This window comes from Phycodurus eques, chromosome 13 (assembly GCF_024500275.1).
Source record: "Phycodurus eques isolate BA_2022a chromosome 13, UOR_Pequ_1.1, whole genome shotgun sequence".
NCBI classification, from domain to species: domain Eukaryota; kingdom Metazoa; phylum Chordata; class Actinopteri; order Syngnathiformes; family Syngnathidae; genus Phycodurus; species Phycodurus eques.
The window spans coordinates 8,087,418-8,103,191 of NC_084537.1; the positions used below are offsets into that span (position 1 = coordinate 8,087,418).

Consider the following 15,774-nt stretch of genomic DNA (forward strand, 5'->3'; position numbering starts at 1 on the left):
GGAAAGTAGTACAGTAATGAGAGTGAAGGTGACATCTCAACAGAGACAAGCTTTGTAGGACAGCGAGGAGCTAAGTTTAGCCTATAGGTTGTGGAAGCAAGTCTTGAACTCATGTACATGGGCACGTCTGATGTATTTTCACCAAAATTAATTACTGGTAATGTAGTGTTGTAATGCTGTAAAGATTTTTGAAATGATTAACTGTTTTGGGGTGGGGGGGGGGGGGGGGGGGGGGGTCATAGTTTGGGTTATATTTAGACTGTAAAATAGGGGTGGGCAAACTTTTCAAAACACAAAAATAGTCCAGGTCATTTGTAGAGGAGGTTAAAAATAAATAAATAAAAAGTTCAAATGTTCATGTAACATACAATAGTTCATTTTAATAATACAATAATAATTCATTATCTATTTGGAATTTCATTATTTAAATTAAATAAATGAATGATTATCCAAATATTTGATATGATGAAAAGAAAACCATACGTAAAGTTTATTGTATATATCAAACCTTTGTATTTTATTACTTGCAGTACAACAATTAACCAATCATTCAATGGGATAAATGAATACAAATAAATACAAAATGTACGAACACATACTCATGACTATGACTTTGTTTTAAAAATGTAATACAAATCTTATTGAACTTTTATGTGTAATACATTTTAACTGAATCATTATTTAAGTATTTCTTTCATTTCCTGTATTTAAACCCAGTGTTTGCAGTGGCTTGTGAAATTCAGTGGTGCCTTGAGATTTGAGCTTCATTTGTTCCATGACCACTCCTGTAACTCCAAACACGCAAATGTCAAATTATCTTTCCACATTGAAATTAATGGCAATACAATGAATTAGTTCCGGCCGGCCTCCCCAAAAAAGGTAATTTTTTTTTTTTTTTTGCAATGTTTTTTTGTTTGTTTGTTTTTTTAAATCAGGAAAATAATACTCTGTTAGATTATAAAACAGATAAATAACATAAAATGTGAAAAATTAAACAGTTTTTGCCACATTTTTTGGTTGAATTCAGTGGACATCGTGGCTGCTCCTTCTGGTGTGTGCGCCTTGGCCACCGAGGGGCAGTATAATACTGACATATGTATAGACTACAATGGTGTGAAAAGTGGTTGCCCCCTTTCTGATTTCTTATGTTTTTGCATGTTTGCCACACTTAAATGTTTCCCATCATCAAACAAATTTAAATATTAGTCGAAGAAAAAACAAGTAAACACAAAATACAGTTTTTAAATTAAGGTTTTTATGATTAAGGGAGGGGAAAAAAAAAAAAAAGCTATCTGGCCCTGTGTGAAAAAGTGATTGCCCCCTAAAGCGAATAATTGGTTGGGCCGCCCGAAGCAGCAACAACTGCAATCAAGCGTTTGTGTTAACGTGCAATGAGTCTCTTACAGCGCTGTGGAGGAATTTTAGCCCACTCAACTTTGCAGAATTGTTGTAATTCAGCCACATTGGAGGGTTTTCAAGCATGAACCGCCTTTTTAAAGTCATGCCACAGCATCTCAGTAGGATTCAAGTCAGGACTTTGACAAGGCCACTCTAAAGTCTTCATTTTGTTTTTCTTCAGCCATTCAGAGGTGGACTTACTGGTGTGTTTTGGATCCTTGTCCTGCTGCAGAACCCAAGTTCGTTTCAGCTTGAGGTCACGAACAGATGGGCGGACATTTTCCTTTCGGATTTTTTTTTTGGTAGAACTCAAGGTTCCATTTATCACAGCAAGTTTTCCAGGTCCTGAAAAAGCAAAACAGCACCAGGCCATCACACTACCACCACTATATTTTATTGCTGGTATGATGTTCTTTTGCAGCACGGTGGCCGACTGGTTAGAGCACCAGCCTCACAGTTCTGAGGACCCGGGTTCAATCCCCGGCCCCGACTGTGTGGAGTTTGCATGTTCTCCCCGTGCCTGCGTGGGTTTTCTCCGGGCACTCCGGTTTCCTCCCACAACCCAAAAACATGCATAAATTGGAGACTAAATTGCCCGTAGGTGTGCACGTGAGTGCGAATGGTTGTTTGTTCGTATGTGCCCTGCGATTGGCTGGCAACCAGTTCAGGGTGTACCCCGCCTCCTGCCCGATGACAGCTGGGATAGGCTCCAGCACGCCCGCGACCCTAGTGAGTATAAGCGGCTCAGAAAATGGATGGATGGATGGATGATGTTCTTTTTCTGAAAAGTGGTGTTACTTTTTACGCCAGATGATTCCAAAAAGTTCAACTTTTGTCTTGTCAGGGTATTTTCCCAAATGTCTTGGGGATCAGCAAGATGTCTTCTGGCAACATTGAGACGAGCCTTAATGTTCTTTCTGGTCTGCAGTGGGTTTCCTCTTGGAGCTCTGCCATGCAGGCCCTTTTTGCCAAGTCTCTTTCTTATGTGGAGTATTGGACACTGACTTTCACTGTGGCAAGTGAGGCCTGCTGTTCTTTGGATGATGATGTGGGGTCTTTTTTGACCTCTTGGATGAGTCGTCACTGTGCTCTTGGGGTAATTTTGGTCGGCCGGCCACTCCTGGGAAGGTTCACAACTGTTCTATGTTTTCGCCATTTGTGGATAATGGCTCTCAATGGAGTCCCAAATCTTTAGAAATAGCTTTATAACCTTCTCCACACTGAAAGATCTAAACTACTTTCTCTCTCATTTGTTCTTGAATTTCTTTGCATCTCAGCATGATGTCGAGCTTTTGAGGATCTTTTGGTCTACTTCGCTTTGTCAGGCAGGTCCTATTTAAGTGATTTCTTGCTTGAGAACAGGTGCGGCAGTATCAGGTTCTGGGTGTGGTTAGAGAAATTGAATTCAAGTATGATAAAGTAGATCTTTTTTAACAGGGGCAATTAATTTTTCACACAGGGCCATGTAAGTTTGGATTTTTTTTCTCCCATAATAAAAAAACATTTAAAAACTGCATGCAAAACATGCAGAAAAAAATTAATCAGCAAGGGGGCAAACACTTTCACACCTCTGTATATGAAGATGATAAATTCAGCTCTGACTTTTTGACGTGTCGCTAACTAGCATCACTAATGAACCCACGCCACTGCTTGAATCGCTTGGCTGGCTGGCGCTTCAAAGGGCTAAGGAGGTAGTTGAGAGCTCCACCCAAAAAACTTATTTTGTGAAGAATCTTTTTTTTTTTTTCTTTTAACCTTTCCAACACTTTCTAATTTCTCTTTTGTAATTTGTGCAGTATGTGCAGGTGTTAAATAGTGGCAGGTCAGCAAACTCCTTTAGGAATAATTAGCCACGGAATACGGTTAGCATTTATTCTCGGCTGGCCTGACCTCGACAAAGACAAGAAAAAAAATAAAAATAAAATCATAAAAGCAATTGAGCGTCATCTGTTTTGCTTTTTTAGTGCTAATGAACAAACGCTGATGCTGTTGTGTTGCCACTCACCGGTTCAAAGTGTTAATTGTGATAAGAGTGAAAACTCCAGATGCCTTCCTCTCTCATCGGCCAGCCTGTAAAAATAAATGAGTTATTAAACGACTTCGTATCATCGTCGTAATAATAATTTTAAAAAATGCAGCGAAAGACAATAAAATCCCAGTAGTCATTTTAAAAGTCAAACTCTTACAGCCACCGCCAAAGTGTTGGCGCATAGGAGCTGGTGGATAAGCTAACCACGCTAAATGTAGCGGTTAGGAAGCCAAATTTGTGATCAGTTTTGAGGGTTGGCAAATAACATCAGAAGCTAAATTTCTAAATTTGTTACGTGTGAACAGCTCAACTTGTTTGTTCAATGGCTAGTTATCGTCCGCCTTTATGAAGTCTGCGCACGCATAAAAAAAAACAACAACATTCCCATTAGAAAGTTTTACAGGGTTAAACTGTTATACAAGTGCATTTTATTTTATTTTTAGTACTTTTAATTCAACTTTTAGAGTGACAGCTGAGTACTGGTGTAGAGGAGTTGGTGGTTAAGCTAATGATGCTAATAGTCGACGTCTGTAGATGGGGTAATTATGAAATCCTTTTTAAAATTTAACACGAAAATAAATACAATATTTAAGAGTAAAAGGTAATAATCAAACAAAACTTTCTTTAGGTTTAATTAGCTAAAGAAAAACTCTTAAATGGTCTTGGCACCTCCTGTTGTTGTGGCATGTACTTGACAGCACATGAATGTACAGTGGGTAAGGAAAGTATTCAGTATTACATTTTCCACTTCTATATTGCAGCCATTTGCATTTAAGTTAATTTCCCCCTCATTAATATACACACAGCACCCCATATTGACAGAAAAAAATGGAATGGTTCAAAATTTTGCAGATTTATTACAAAAGAAAAACTGAAATCACACAGCCATAAGTATTCAGTCCCTTTGCTCAGTATTCAGTAGAAGCACCCTTTTGAGCTAATACAGCCATGAGTCTTTTGGGGAACGATGCAACACGTTTTTCACACCTGGATTTGGGAATCCTCTGCCATTCCTTCTTGCAGATCCTCTCCAGTTCTGTCAGGTCGGATGGTGAACGTTGGTGGACAGCCATTTTCAGGTCTCTCAATTTTCAGCTCAATTGGGTTTAAGTCAGGGCTCCGGCTGGGCCATTCAAGAACAGTCACAGAGTTGTTCTGAAGCCACTCCATTATTTTAGCTGTGTGCTTAGGGTCATTGTCTTGTTGGAAGGTGCACCTTCGGCCAAACCTGAGGTCCTGAGCACTTTGGAGAAGGTTTTCGTCCAGGATATCCCTGTACTTGGCCGCATTCATCTTTCCTTCGATTGCAACCAGTCGTCCTGTCCCTGCAGCTGAAAAACTCCCACACAGCATGATGCTGCCACCACCATGCTTCACTATTGGGACTGTTTAGGACAGGTGATGAGCAGTGCCTGGTTTTCTCCACACATACAGTTTAGAATTAAGGCCAAAGAAAATCTATCTTGGTCTCATCAGACCAGAGAATCTTATTTCTCACCATCTTGGAGTCCTTCAGGTGTTTTTGAGCAAACTCCCTGCAGGCTTTCATGTGTCTTGCATGTGGCTTCCTTCAGGCCACTCTGCCATAAAGCCCCGACTCGTGGAGGGCTGCAGTGATGGTTGACTTTCTAGACTTGGTTGGTTGACTTTCTCCATCTCCTGACTGCATCTCTGGAGCTCAGCCATAGTGATCTTTGGGTTCTTCTTTACCTCTCTCACCAAGGCTCTTCTCCACCGATGGCTCAGTTTGGCCCGACGGCCAGCTCTAGGAAGGGTTCTGGTCATCCCAAATGTCTTGGGCCATTGAGCTTTTAGGAACCTTAAGTGCAGCAGAATTTTTTTTTGAAACCTTGGCCAGATCTGTGCCTTGCTACAATTCTCTCTCTGAGCTCTTCAGGCAGGTCCTTTGACCTCATGATTCTCATTTGTCCCGACATGCACGGTGAGTTGTAAGGTTTAGTATAAACAGGTGTGTGGCTTTCCTAATAAAGTCCAATCACTATAATCAAACACAGACTCCAATGAAAGTGTAGAGCCATCTCAAGGATGATCAGAAGAAATGGACAGCACCTGAGTTAAATATATGAGTGTCACAGAAAAGGGTCTTGAATACTTATGGCTGTGATATTTCAGTTTTTCTTTTTTAATAAATCTGCAAAAATGTAAACAATTCCGTTTTTTTTCTGTCAATATGGGGTGATGTGTGTACTTTGAAGGAAAAAAAAATAATAATTTTAGCAAATGGTTGCAATATAACAAAGAGTGAAACATTTAAGGGGGTCTGAATACTTTCCGTACCCACTGTATACTTACTTGGTCTTGTATCTTGAAAATTGAAGAAAAATGGACTTCATCCCTGGAAAGTTCCATCTTGGACAAAATCTCAAGGAGGAATTTGTCTCTGAAGGATTCCTGGAAATGGCCAAAAGTAGCATGGATTGTTTGCTTCAAACCAAAATGGAAGATGTGTGCATCTTTCCGGACGTGGTTTCTTTTTTTTTTTTTTTGTCTACTCATGATACACGTCTAACAAATCTAATGTCTCTAGACTGGATTCAGGGGCTGAATTTTCAAAAAATAAAGAGCTATTATAGGGATATTACAAGATAATTTCATAGCGAGTCATCAATCTTTGTCACCATACTGCGCCCACACGCAATGACGAAGACTAAACATTTTCAGAATTTAGAGTCGTCCATCTGTTTAGTATACTAGGTCTAAATTTGGAAATAATTGAAGAAACTCTCCCAGCTGTCTTCAAAGGACTCCTGGAAACAGCTACAAGGAGTCTAAAATACGGTGCCGTGAAAAAGTATTGGCCCCCGTTCTCAAATTCTTATATTCTTACTTTTTTTTCTTGACTGTTCTGAATTTCTTTGGAACGCGTAATTTTTTTGCAGCTTTTGTCGGGACAGATTCTGTTTGAGTGGTTTCTTGATTGAACAGGTCTGGAGATAATCAGCCTTGGTGTGATCAGTGAAAATTAACCAAAAATTGTGATTAGCCATAATTAATTCATGATTTAACAAGGGGGGTAATTACTTTTTCACACAGGGCCAGGTAACTGAATATTTTTTTTTCCTTAATAAATGAAAGCATTTAAACACAGCATTTTAAGTTCGCTTGGGTTATAGTTGTCTATTTACATTTGTTTGATGATCTTAAACAAAGTAGTGAAACGATGCAATAATAAGAATTTGAGAAGGGGGCCAATACTTTTCCACGGCACTGTAGTCTGCATTAAACCAAGATGACATTTTCCGTCTGTTTTTAGGCGTGGCTTCTTGAGACTTTTTGCGCGTTTAATCATGATAGACGTGTACCAATATCATGTTGTTAAATTACACTAGGTTCGGGAGTTGAATCTTTGAAAAATTCATGATAGAACGACTCCCAGAGGTGACCAAAAGTAGACTAAAATGGCCGTTTCGAACCAAAATGGCTAACTTCCCCTTCATTTTATGGTGTGGGTTCTTGACTTTTTTTGTGGGTGTATTCATGATAGACATTGTCTGCCAATTTTCACATTGCCAAGTGACACTTGCATAAGGGGCTTAAAATTCATGACCTTCATTACTATTTGTTTTCAGTAGTGTCATCAAACTTTGCCAACGTCCTGCCCACACGCAATGACCCAAACTCAAAATCTTTGTAATTTAGAATCTGTCTAAATTACTATCCATACGTGCTTCAAATTTGGTAGCAATTGGACATGGATGATCAAGGACTCCTTTTTGAAGGAATATTGGAAATAATTAAAATGAGCCAAAAATTGTCACTTCAAACCAAAATGGCAGACCTCCTGTGTGTTTTTGGGCATGGCTTCTAAAGACTTTTTTTTGTGGGTCTACCCATGATAGGCATGTCTACCAAATTTCATGTTGCTAAATGAAACAGGCTTCGATGGCTGAATGTTTGAAAAATCCTTGGAGGGGATGTCGAATATAATAGTAAACAATATAAAATAACATTTGCCTGAATGTTGGATGATTATTTTTCATCAATCTAGTATGACACTCGGAAGACTATAAAAATTTGCATTGCTTCTCACCGATTTTTAACTGGACTGTTTTTGATGAAGTGAAATTGACTGTGACCTTTTTCAAATGTGTCATCAGAGGTCTTTTATTGCAGTTTGACAGAGCCAGCAGCACTTAGAGATGACATGATTAATAATGAATGACACATTTAAGGATGTCATATTTAATGATGTCACAATCATCTGTTGACCAGGCAGCTAAAACATTGATGTGCTAGCTCAATCACAACAGTTGCTTTATTGGTCTGGCCCCATTTTTTATTTTTTTAAACACTCTAAGGCTTTATTAATTATTCTTATGTATTTATATTTAAATTCTGTACAGTACAACTTTGAAATCCCCGTCACACACACACACATACACACAAAAGCTGTACACAGAATTCGGAGAAGTGTTTTAAAGGTGAAATGGACGAGTCAGGCAAACATGTGAAAGACAATTCATTGATAGCTGTCGATTAGAAACAGAAAATAATAAAGAGATGAATGATGTGGAATGTTTTTGTGTGTACAAAATTAAACACAAACAAAGCCAATTAAATAGAAAATTATTAACGCATTTAAATTGTGAAATGATGGCACTGGCAACAAGACTTTTTTTGTTTTACTTTTAATTACATTTTGAATAATTTAATGGATTTTCAATTTAATAAATTTGTATTCTATGACATTTTATGGGATTTTTATTTCATCGATTTTTATTTCACATTATTCATTTTGTTTTAATGATTTTTTTTTATTTAAAAAGACTTGTATCAATAAGGAAATGTTAATTATTTAAATCAGTGACATTTTCATTGACAGGCCATTTTATTTAATCAATTTTCATTTCATTATATTTTAATTGATTTTATGGCATTTTTATTATTTCATTACATCTTTTTATTTAATTACATTTTTACTCAGCTACTAGAATTTCGAATAATCTCATGGCTGTTTTTATTCCTATTTAATGTAATTTAATGGCATTTTCAGTTAACTGATTTTCTCCTATGATATTTCATGGCTTTTTTTATATAATCTATTTTTATTTCATGACATTTTATTATTTTATGGGAGTTTTATTATTTCATTGCATCTTTTTATTAACATATTTTTATTTACTGTAAATATTTAAGGACATAGTCTGAGTGGGCTTTTATTTTTAGGATGCCTACATACTAAAGTGCAACCAATCGGATCATCAGACTCTAAAATATATATATGTTTTTCATTTTTAAAAACCTGTTAAATACATGTCAAAATGGCAAACTGCTATCCAGTAAATGCCATACAACAATAGTAATAAAAAAAAACGACTACTCCTACTTATAGTAATAATAATAAAAACAACAATAATAAAGTGGTCATGATAAAAACGACATTTCACAATAGTATGAATCAATTGCTGCACAATTTAATGGATCCATTTCTATTTTAATGATGTCTTTAATTGGCTTGACATGTATTTAATTTGGCGGTAACTCCATTGGGTGAAAATTCCAGTAAATAAACCATGTTCCCTTTTTGTTCCTTTAAAAGTTCATCTTGGATCCTCCACAACGAGGATTTGTCTTGGTCTCAGCAGGTTTTTTTGGTCCCTTAATTTAAATCCAGTGTTGGAAAAAGTAAAGCAAAGCTAGTCCAAAGTGCAAAGAGTGATTTTGATCGCGGCGGATGGTCAGCGCTCCCCGTCGCCCTCTACCTGCCGAAGAGGTTGTCGTACTCCAGCAGGATGAGCTCCACGATCTGGTTCTGGTAGACCATGTGGACCGCCATGTTCCACGTGTCGGTCTCAGGCCTCAGCAATGTGGGGCCGAACACGATGGCTACGCTCTGGTTGGTCATGCGGTTCTCTTCACCATGCTCGATCACTCTGAACATACAACAAGGTTAGGTCTTAACCTACTTGGAAGCTTTCAAGTAGACAATTTAGAATTTGACCAATTTGGGGGGGAAATACGTCTGGAAAAATGCTTCATTTGTTGTTAAAGTTAAGACTGAACACTCTGTTTTTATGTTTTGATACCGTAGGGCAAAAAAGCATTGAGTCAGCCACCAATTGTGCAAGTTCTCTCACTTAATAAGATGAGAGAGGCCTGTAATTTTCATCATAGATACACCTCACTTATGAAGGAGAAAAAATTTGAAAAAAAAAAAAAACCCATCCAGAAAATCAGTCTGATTTTTAAAATATTTATTAGCAAATTGTGGTGGAAAGTAAGTATTTGGTCAAAAACAAATTTTCACCTCAATACTTTGTTATATACCCTTTGTTGGCAGAGGTAAGAGGTCAAACGTTTCTGTAAGTCTTCAGAAGGTTTTCACACACTGTTGCTGGTATTTTTGCCCATTCCTCCATGCAGATCTCCTCGAGAGCAGTGATGTTTTGGGGCTGTTGCTGGGCAACACAGACTTTCAACTCCCTCCAAAGATTTTCTACAGGGTTGAGATCTGGAGACTGGGTAGGTCACTCCAGGACCTGAAAATGCTTCTCACAAAGCCACTCCTTCGTTGCCCGGGTTTGTGTGTTTGGGATCATGGTCATGCTGAAAGACCCAACCACGTTTAATCTTCAATGCCCTTGCTGATGGAAGGAGGTTTTCACCCAAAATCTCACGATACATGGCCCCATTCATTCTTTCCTTTACACGGATCAGTCGTCCTGGTCCCTTGCAGAAAAACTGCCCCAAAGCATGATGTTTCCACCCCCATGCTTCACAGTAGGCATAGTGTTCTTTGGATGCAACTCAGCATTCTTTCTCCTCCAAACATGACAAGTTGAGTTTTTACCAAAAAGTTCTATTTTGGTTTCATCTGACCATATGACATTCTCCCAATCCTCATCTGGATCATCTAAATGCTCTCTAGCAAACTTCAGACGGACCTGGACATGTACTGGCTTAAGCAAGGGGACACGTCTGGCACTACAGGATTTGAGTCCCTGGTGGCGTAGTGTGTTACTGATGGTAGCCTTTGTTACTTTGGTCCCAACTCTCTGCAGGTAATTCATTAGGGTCCCCCCGTGTGGTTCTGGGATTTTTGCTCACCGTTCTTGTGATCATTTGGACCCCACGGGCGGAGATCTTGCATGGAGCCCCAGATCAAGGGAGATTATCAGTGGTCTTATATGTCTTATATTTTCTAATAATTGCTCCCACAGTTGATTTCTTCACACCAAGCTGCTTACCTATTGCAGATTCAGTCTTCCCAGCCTGGTGCAGGTCTACAATTTTGTTTCTGGTGTCCTTTGACAGCTCTTTGGTCTTGGCCATAGTGGAGTGTGGATTGTGACTGTTTTAGGTTGTGGGTAGGTGTCGTTTGTATTGATAAGTTTAAACAGGTGCCATAGATAGGTATGAGTGGAGGAAGAGAAGAATGGAACGGGAGATCGACTAGCGGATCGGTGCAGCGTCTGCAGTGATCCGGACTTTGGATCGGCCCGTTGTGGTGAAGAAGGAGCTAAGCCGAAAGGCGACGCTCTCTATTTACCAGTCGATCTACGTTCCTACCCTCACCGATGGTCACGAGCTGTGGGTCGTGACCAAAAGAACAAGATCCCGGATACATGCGGCCGAAATGAGTTTCCTCCGCAGGGTGTCCGGGCTCTCATTTTTATACTTCCATTATTTTCGATTCATTATTTATTTCCTGGTCTAAATCTTTTTCTTTTATTAATGTTTTTAAATGAATTTATTGTATGATTATTTTCTTTTTTAAGTCCCATATTTTACATCCAAAACCTTTTCTAGTATTTGGGATGTTATATTGGCTCTATGGTGCCTCAGTGTGATATATGAATTAAAATTGTCCAACCATATTTGAGTTCCTGACATTTTTCTGCCAAGAGTCCTGAAATCAGGTCATTCAAAATCTTCGAGTTTATCTACATCACTAGCTAAGTGTGCTCTCAAAAGTAGTGAGGGTTGGGTCTCTTCCTTTTGAGCTAATACAGCCATGAGTCTTTTTGGGAATGATGCAACATGATTTTCACACCTGGATTTGGAGATCCTCTGTCAAGTTCAATGGTGAACGTTGGTGGACAGCCATTTTCAGGTCTCTCCAGAGATGCTCAATTGGGTTTAAGACAGGGCTCTGACTGGGCCATTCAAGAACAGTCACGGAGTTATTCTGAAGCCAGTCCTTCGTTATTTTAGCTGTGTGCTTCGGGTCATTGTCTTGTTGGAAGGTGAGAAGGTTTTCGTCCAGGATATCCCTGTACTTGGCCGCATTCATCTTTCCTTCGATTGCAACCAGTCGTTCTATTCCTGTAGCTGAAAAACACCACCATGCTTCACTGTTAGGACTGTATTGGACAGGTGATGAGCAGTGCCTGGTTTTTTCCACACATACCGCTTAGAATTAAGCCCAAAACGTTATATCTTAGTCTCATCAGACCTTATTTCTCACCATCTTGGGGGTCCTTCAGGTGTTTGTTTAGCAAATTCCATGCAGGCTTTCATATGTCCCGCACTGAGGAGAGGTTTCCGTCAGGCCACTCTGCCATAAAGCCCTGACTGGTGGGGGGCTCCAGTGATGGTTGACTTTTTAGAACCTTCTCCCATCTCAAGACTGCATCTCTAGAGCTCAGCCACAATGATGTTTGGTTTCTTCTTTACCTCTTTCTCCAAGGCTCTTCTACCACGATTGATCAGTTTGGCCGGATGGCCAGCTCTAGGAATGGTTCTGGTCGTCCCAAACGTCTTCCATTTAAGGATTATGGAGGCCACTGTGCTCTTAGGAACCTTAAGTGCAGCAGAATTTTTTTTGTAACCTTAGCCAGATCTGTGCCTTGCTACAATTCTGTCTCTAACCTCTTCAGGCAGTTACTTTGACCTCATGATTCTCATTTGCTCTGACATGCACTGTGAGCTGTAAGGTCTTATATAGACAGAGGTGTGGCTTTCCTAATCAAGTCCAATCAGTATAATCAAACACAGCTGGATTTCAATGAAGGTGGAGAACCATTTCAAGGATGATCAGAAGAAATGGACAGCAACCAAGTTAGATATCAGTGTCACAGCAAAGGGACTGACTACTTAGGGCTGTGTAATATTTCAGGTTTTTTTTTTTTTTTTTTTAAATAAATCTGCAAAAGTTACAACAATTCCGTTCCCCCCTCCCCACCCATCAATATGGGGTGCTGTGTGTACATTAATGAGGAAAAACACCTCAGATCTGTCCGATTCACGTAAAATGGGCTATTTTGAGTTCAAAACGGCGAGTTTTGTAGAAAGGCGACTGATTTGCATGTATGGCTTCAGAACAACTCCGCGACTGGTCTTGAATGGCTCAGACAGAGCCCTGACTTTAACCCAATAGAGCATCTCTGGAGAGACCTGAAAATGGCTGTCCACCAATGTTAACCATCCAACCTGACAGAACTGGAGAAGATCTGCAAAGAGGAATGGCAGAGGATCCCCAAATCCAGGTGTGAAAAACTCACGGTTGTATTAGCGCAAAAGGGTGTTTCGACATCAACCCCAATTCCAATGAAGTTGGGACGTTGTGTTAAACATGAATAAAAACAGATTACAATGATTTGCAAATCATGTTCAACCTATATTTAATTGAATACACTACAAAAACAAGATATTTAATGTTCAAACTGATAAACCTTGTTGTTTTTAGCAAATAATCATTCATTTAGAATTTTATAGCTGCAACACGTGCTGGGACAGGGTCATGTATACCACTGTATTACATCACCTTTTCTTTTAACAACATTCAATAAACGCTTGGGAACTGAGGACACTAATTGTTGAAGCTTTGCAGGTGGAATTCTTTCCCATTCTTGCTATATATATATATATATATATATATATATGTATATATATAAATATATAAATATATGTGTGTATATATATATGTATATATATATATATATATATATATATATATATATATATATATATATATATATATATATATATATATATATATATATATATATATATAGAGGATGTCTTCCAACTCGAGGGGGATCACACTCCTCACCCTCCCTGGTAAGGTCTATTCAGGGGTTCTGGAGAAGAGGGTCCGTCGGGAAGTTGAATTCCAGATTCAGGGTTAGGGTTAGGGTTAGGGTTAGCAGTGTGGTTTTCGTCCTGGCCGTGGAACAGTGGCAGGGTCCTCGAGGGTGCATGGGAGTTCGCCCAACCAGTCTACATGTGTTTTGTGGACTTGGAGAAGGCGTTCGACCGTGTCCCTCGGGGGGTCTTGTGGGGGGTGCTTCGAGAGTATGGGGTACCGAACCCCCTGATACGGGCTGTGCAGTCCCTGTACGACCGGAGTCAGAGTTTGGTCCGGCAGTAAGTCGGACTCGTTTCCGGTGAGGGTTGGACTCCGCCAAGGCTGCCCTTTGTCACCAATTCTGTTCATAACTTTTATGGACAGAATTTCTAGGCGCAGCCGAGGCGTAGAGGGGGGTCCGGTTTGGTGGCCTCAGTATTGCATCTCTGCTTTTTGCAGATGATGTGGTTCTGTTGGCTTCATCAAGCCGTGACCTCCAACTCTCATTGGAGCAGTTCGCAGCAGAGTGTGAAGCGGCTGGGATGAGAATCAGCACCTCCAAATCTGAGACCATGTTCCTCAGTCGGAAAAGGGTGGCGTGCCCTTTCCAGGATGAGATCCTGCCCCAAGTGGAGAAGTCTGGGCATCCCTGCTTAAGCTACTGCCCACGCGACCCGACCTCTGATAAGCGGTAGAAGATGGATGGATGGATGGACAGATCAATCCAATTTGAACACAATATAGTAAGTGTATGCAGGATCAGAAGCTCAAAAATCAAGCTAAATCCAGATCTGATCCAGATTGAGCAAGATGCGCAACGTAAATGCAAAATGTAAAAGTCCACGGAAAATGTTCAGGTACAAATAATACATAGCGGGTACGGAAAGTTTTCAGACCCCCTTAAATTTTGCACTCTTTGTTATATTGCAGCCATTTGTTAAAACCCTTTAGTTCATTTTTTCCTCATTAATGTACACACAGCACCCAATAGTGACAGAAAAAAACGTAATTGTTAAAATTTTTGCTGATTTATTAAAAAAGAAAAACTGAAATATCACACAGCCATAAGTATTCAGACACTTTGCTGTGACACTCATATTTAACTTGGGTGCTATCCATTTCTTCTGATCATCCTTGAGATGGTTCTACACCTTCATTGGAGTCCAGCTGTGTTTGAATATACTGATTGGACTTGATTAGGAAAGCCACACCCCTGTCTATATAGGACTTTACAGTGCATGTCAGAGCAAATGAGAATCATCCTGAAGAGCTCAGAGACAGAATTGTGGCAAGGCACAGATCTGGCCAAGGTTACAAAACAAATGTCTGCTGCACTTAAGGTTCCTAAGAGCACAGTGGTCTCCATAATCCTGAAATGGAAGACGTTTGGGACAATCGGAACCCTTCCTTGAGCTGGCCGCCTGGCCAAACTGAGCAATCCGGGGAGAAGAGCCTTGGTGAAAGAGGTAAAGAAGAAACCAAAGATCACTGTGGCTGAGCTCCAGAGATGCAGTCGGGAGATGGGCGAAAGTTCTAGAAAGTCAACCATCACTGCAGCCCTCCACCAGTTGGGGGCTTTATGGCAGAATAGCTCGATGGAGGCCTCTTCTCAGTGCAAGACATGAAAGCCTGCATGGACTGTGCTAAAAAACACCTGAAGGACTCCAAGATGGTGAGAAATAAGATTCTCTGGTCTGATGAGACCAAGATAGAACTTGTTGACCTTAATTCTAAGCGGCATGTGTGGAGAAAACCAGGCACTGCTCTTCACCTGTCCAATACAGTCCCAACAGTGAAGCATGGTGGTGGCAGCATCATGCTGTGGGTGTGTTTCTCTGCTGCAGGGACAGGGAGACTGGCTGCAATCGAAGAAAAGATTAATGCGGCCAAGTACAGGGATATCCTGGACGAAAACCTTCTCCAGAGTGCTCAGAACCTCAGACTGGGCTGAAGGTTCACCTTCAAAAAAGACAATGACCCTAAGTACACAGCTAAAATTACGAAGGAGTGGCTTCAGAACAACTCCGTGACTGGTCTTGAATGACCCAGCCAGAGCCATGATTTTTAACCCAATTGAGCATCTCTGGAAAGACCTCAAAATGGCTGCCCACCAACGTTCACCATCCAACTTGACAGAACTGGAGAAGATCTGCAAGGAGGAATGTCAGAGGATCCCCAAAAAAAGGTGTGAAAAACATGTTGCATCATTCCCGAAAAGACTCATGGCTGTATTAGCTCAAAAGGATGCTTCTACTAAATACTGAGCATATATATTTTTTCCTTACTTGCGTAGGTGTTTGAAGAGGGCCTGCATGGT

The 15,774-nt window shown here is 40.0% G+C and overlaps 1 protein-coding gene across 6 annotated transcripts in view; it reads right to left on the reverse strand.

Annotated features, from left to right (window-relative positions):
• Positions 1 to 689: 689 nt before the first annotated feature.
• The window catches only part of LOC133411938 (rho GTPase-activating protein 12-like), a 79,617-nt gene continuing 64,532 nt past the window's right edge, over positions 690 to 15,774 (reverse strand). For 5 of the 6 annotated variants that reach the window (XM_061694781.1, XM_061694779.1, XM_061694785.1 and 2 more), the window contains 2 exons: positions 15,743 to 15,774; positions 7,537 to 9,321 (listed from right to left, as the gene is read on the reverse strand). The exon at positions 15,743 to 15,774 is cut by the window's right edge and continues 74 nt beyond it. In XM_061694781.1, coding sequence (XP_061550765.1) covers positions 9,147 to 9,321; positions 15,743 to 15,774 — 207 coding nt within the window. In that variant the 3' untranslated portion in view covers positions 7,537 to 9,146. Of the gene's footprint in view, positions 786 to 3,403; positions 3,469 to 7,536; positions 9,322 to 15,742 lie in introns of those variants that run through there. The other variant, XM_061694782.1, reaches the window with a different exon arrangement.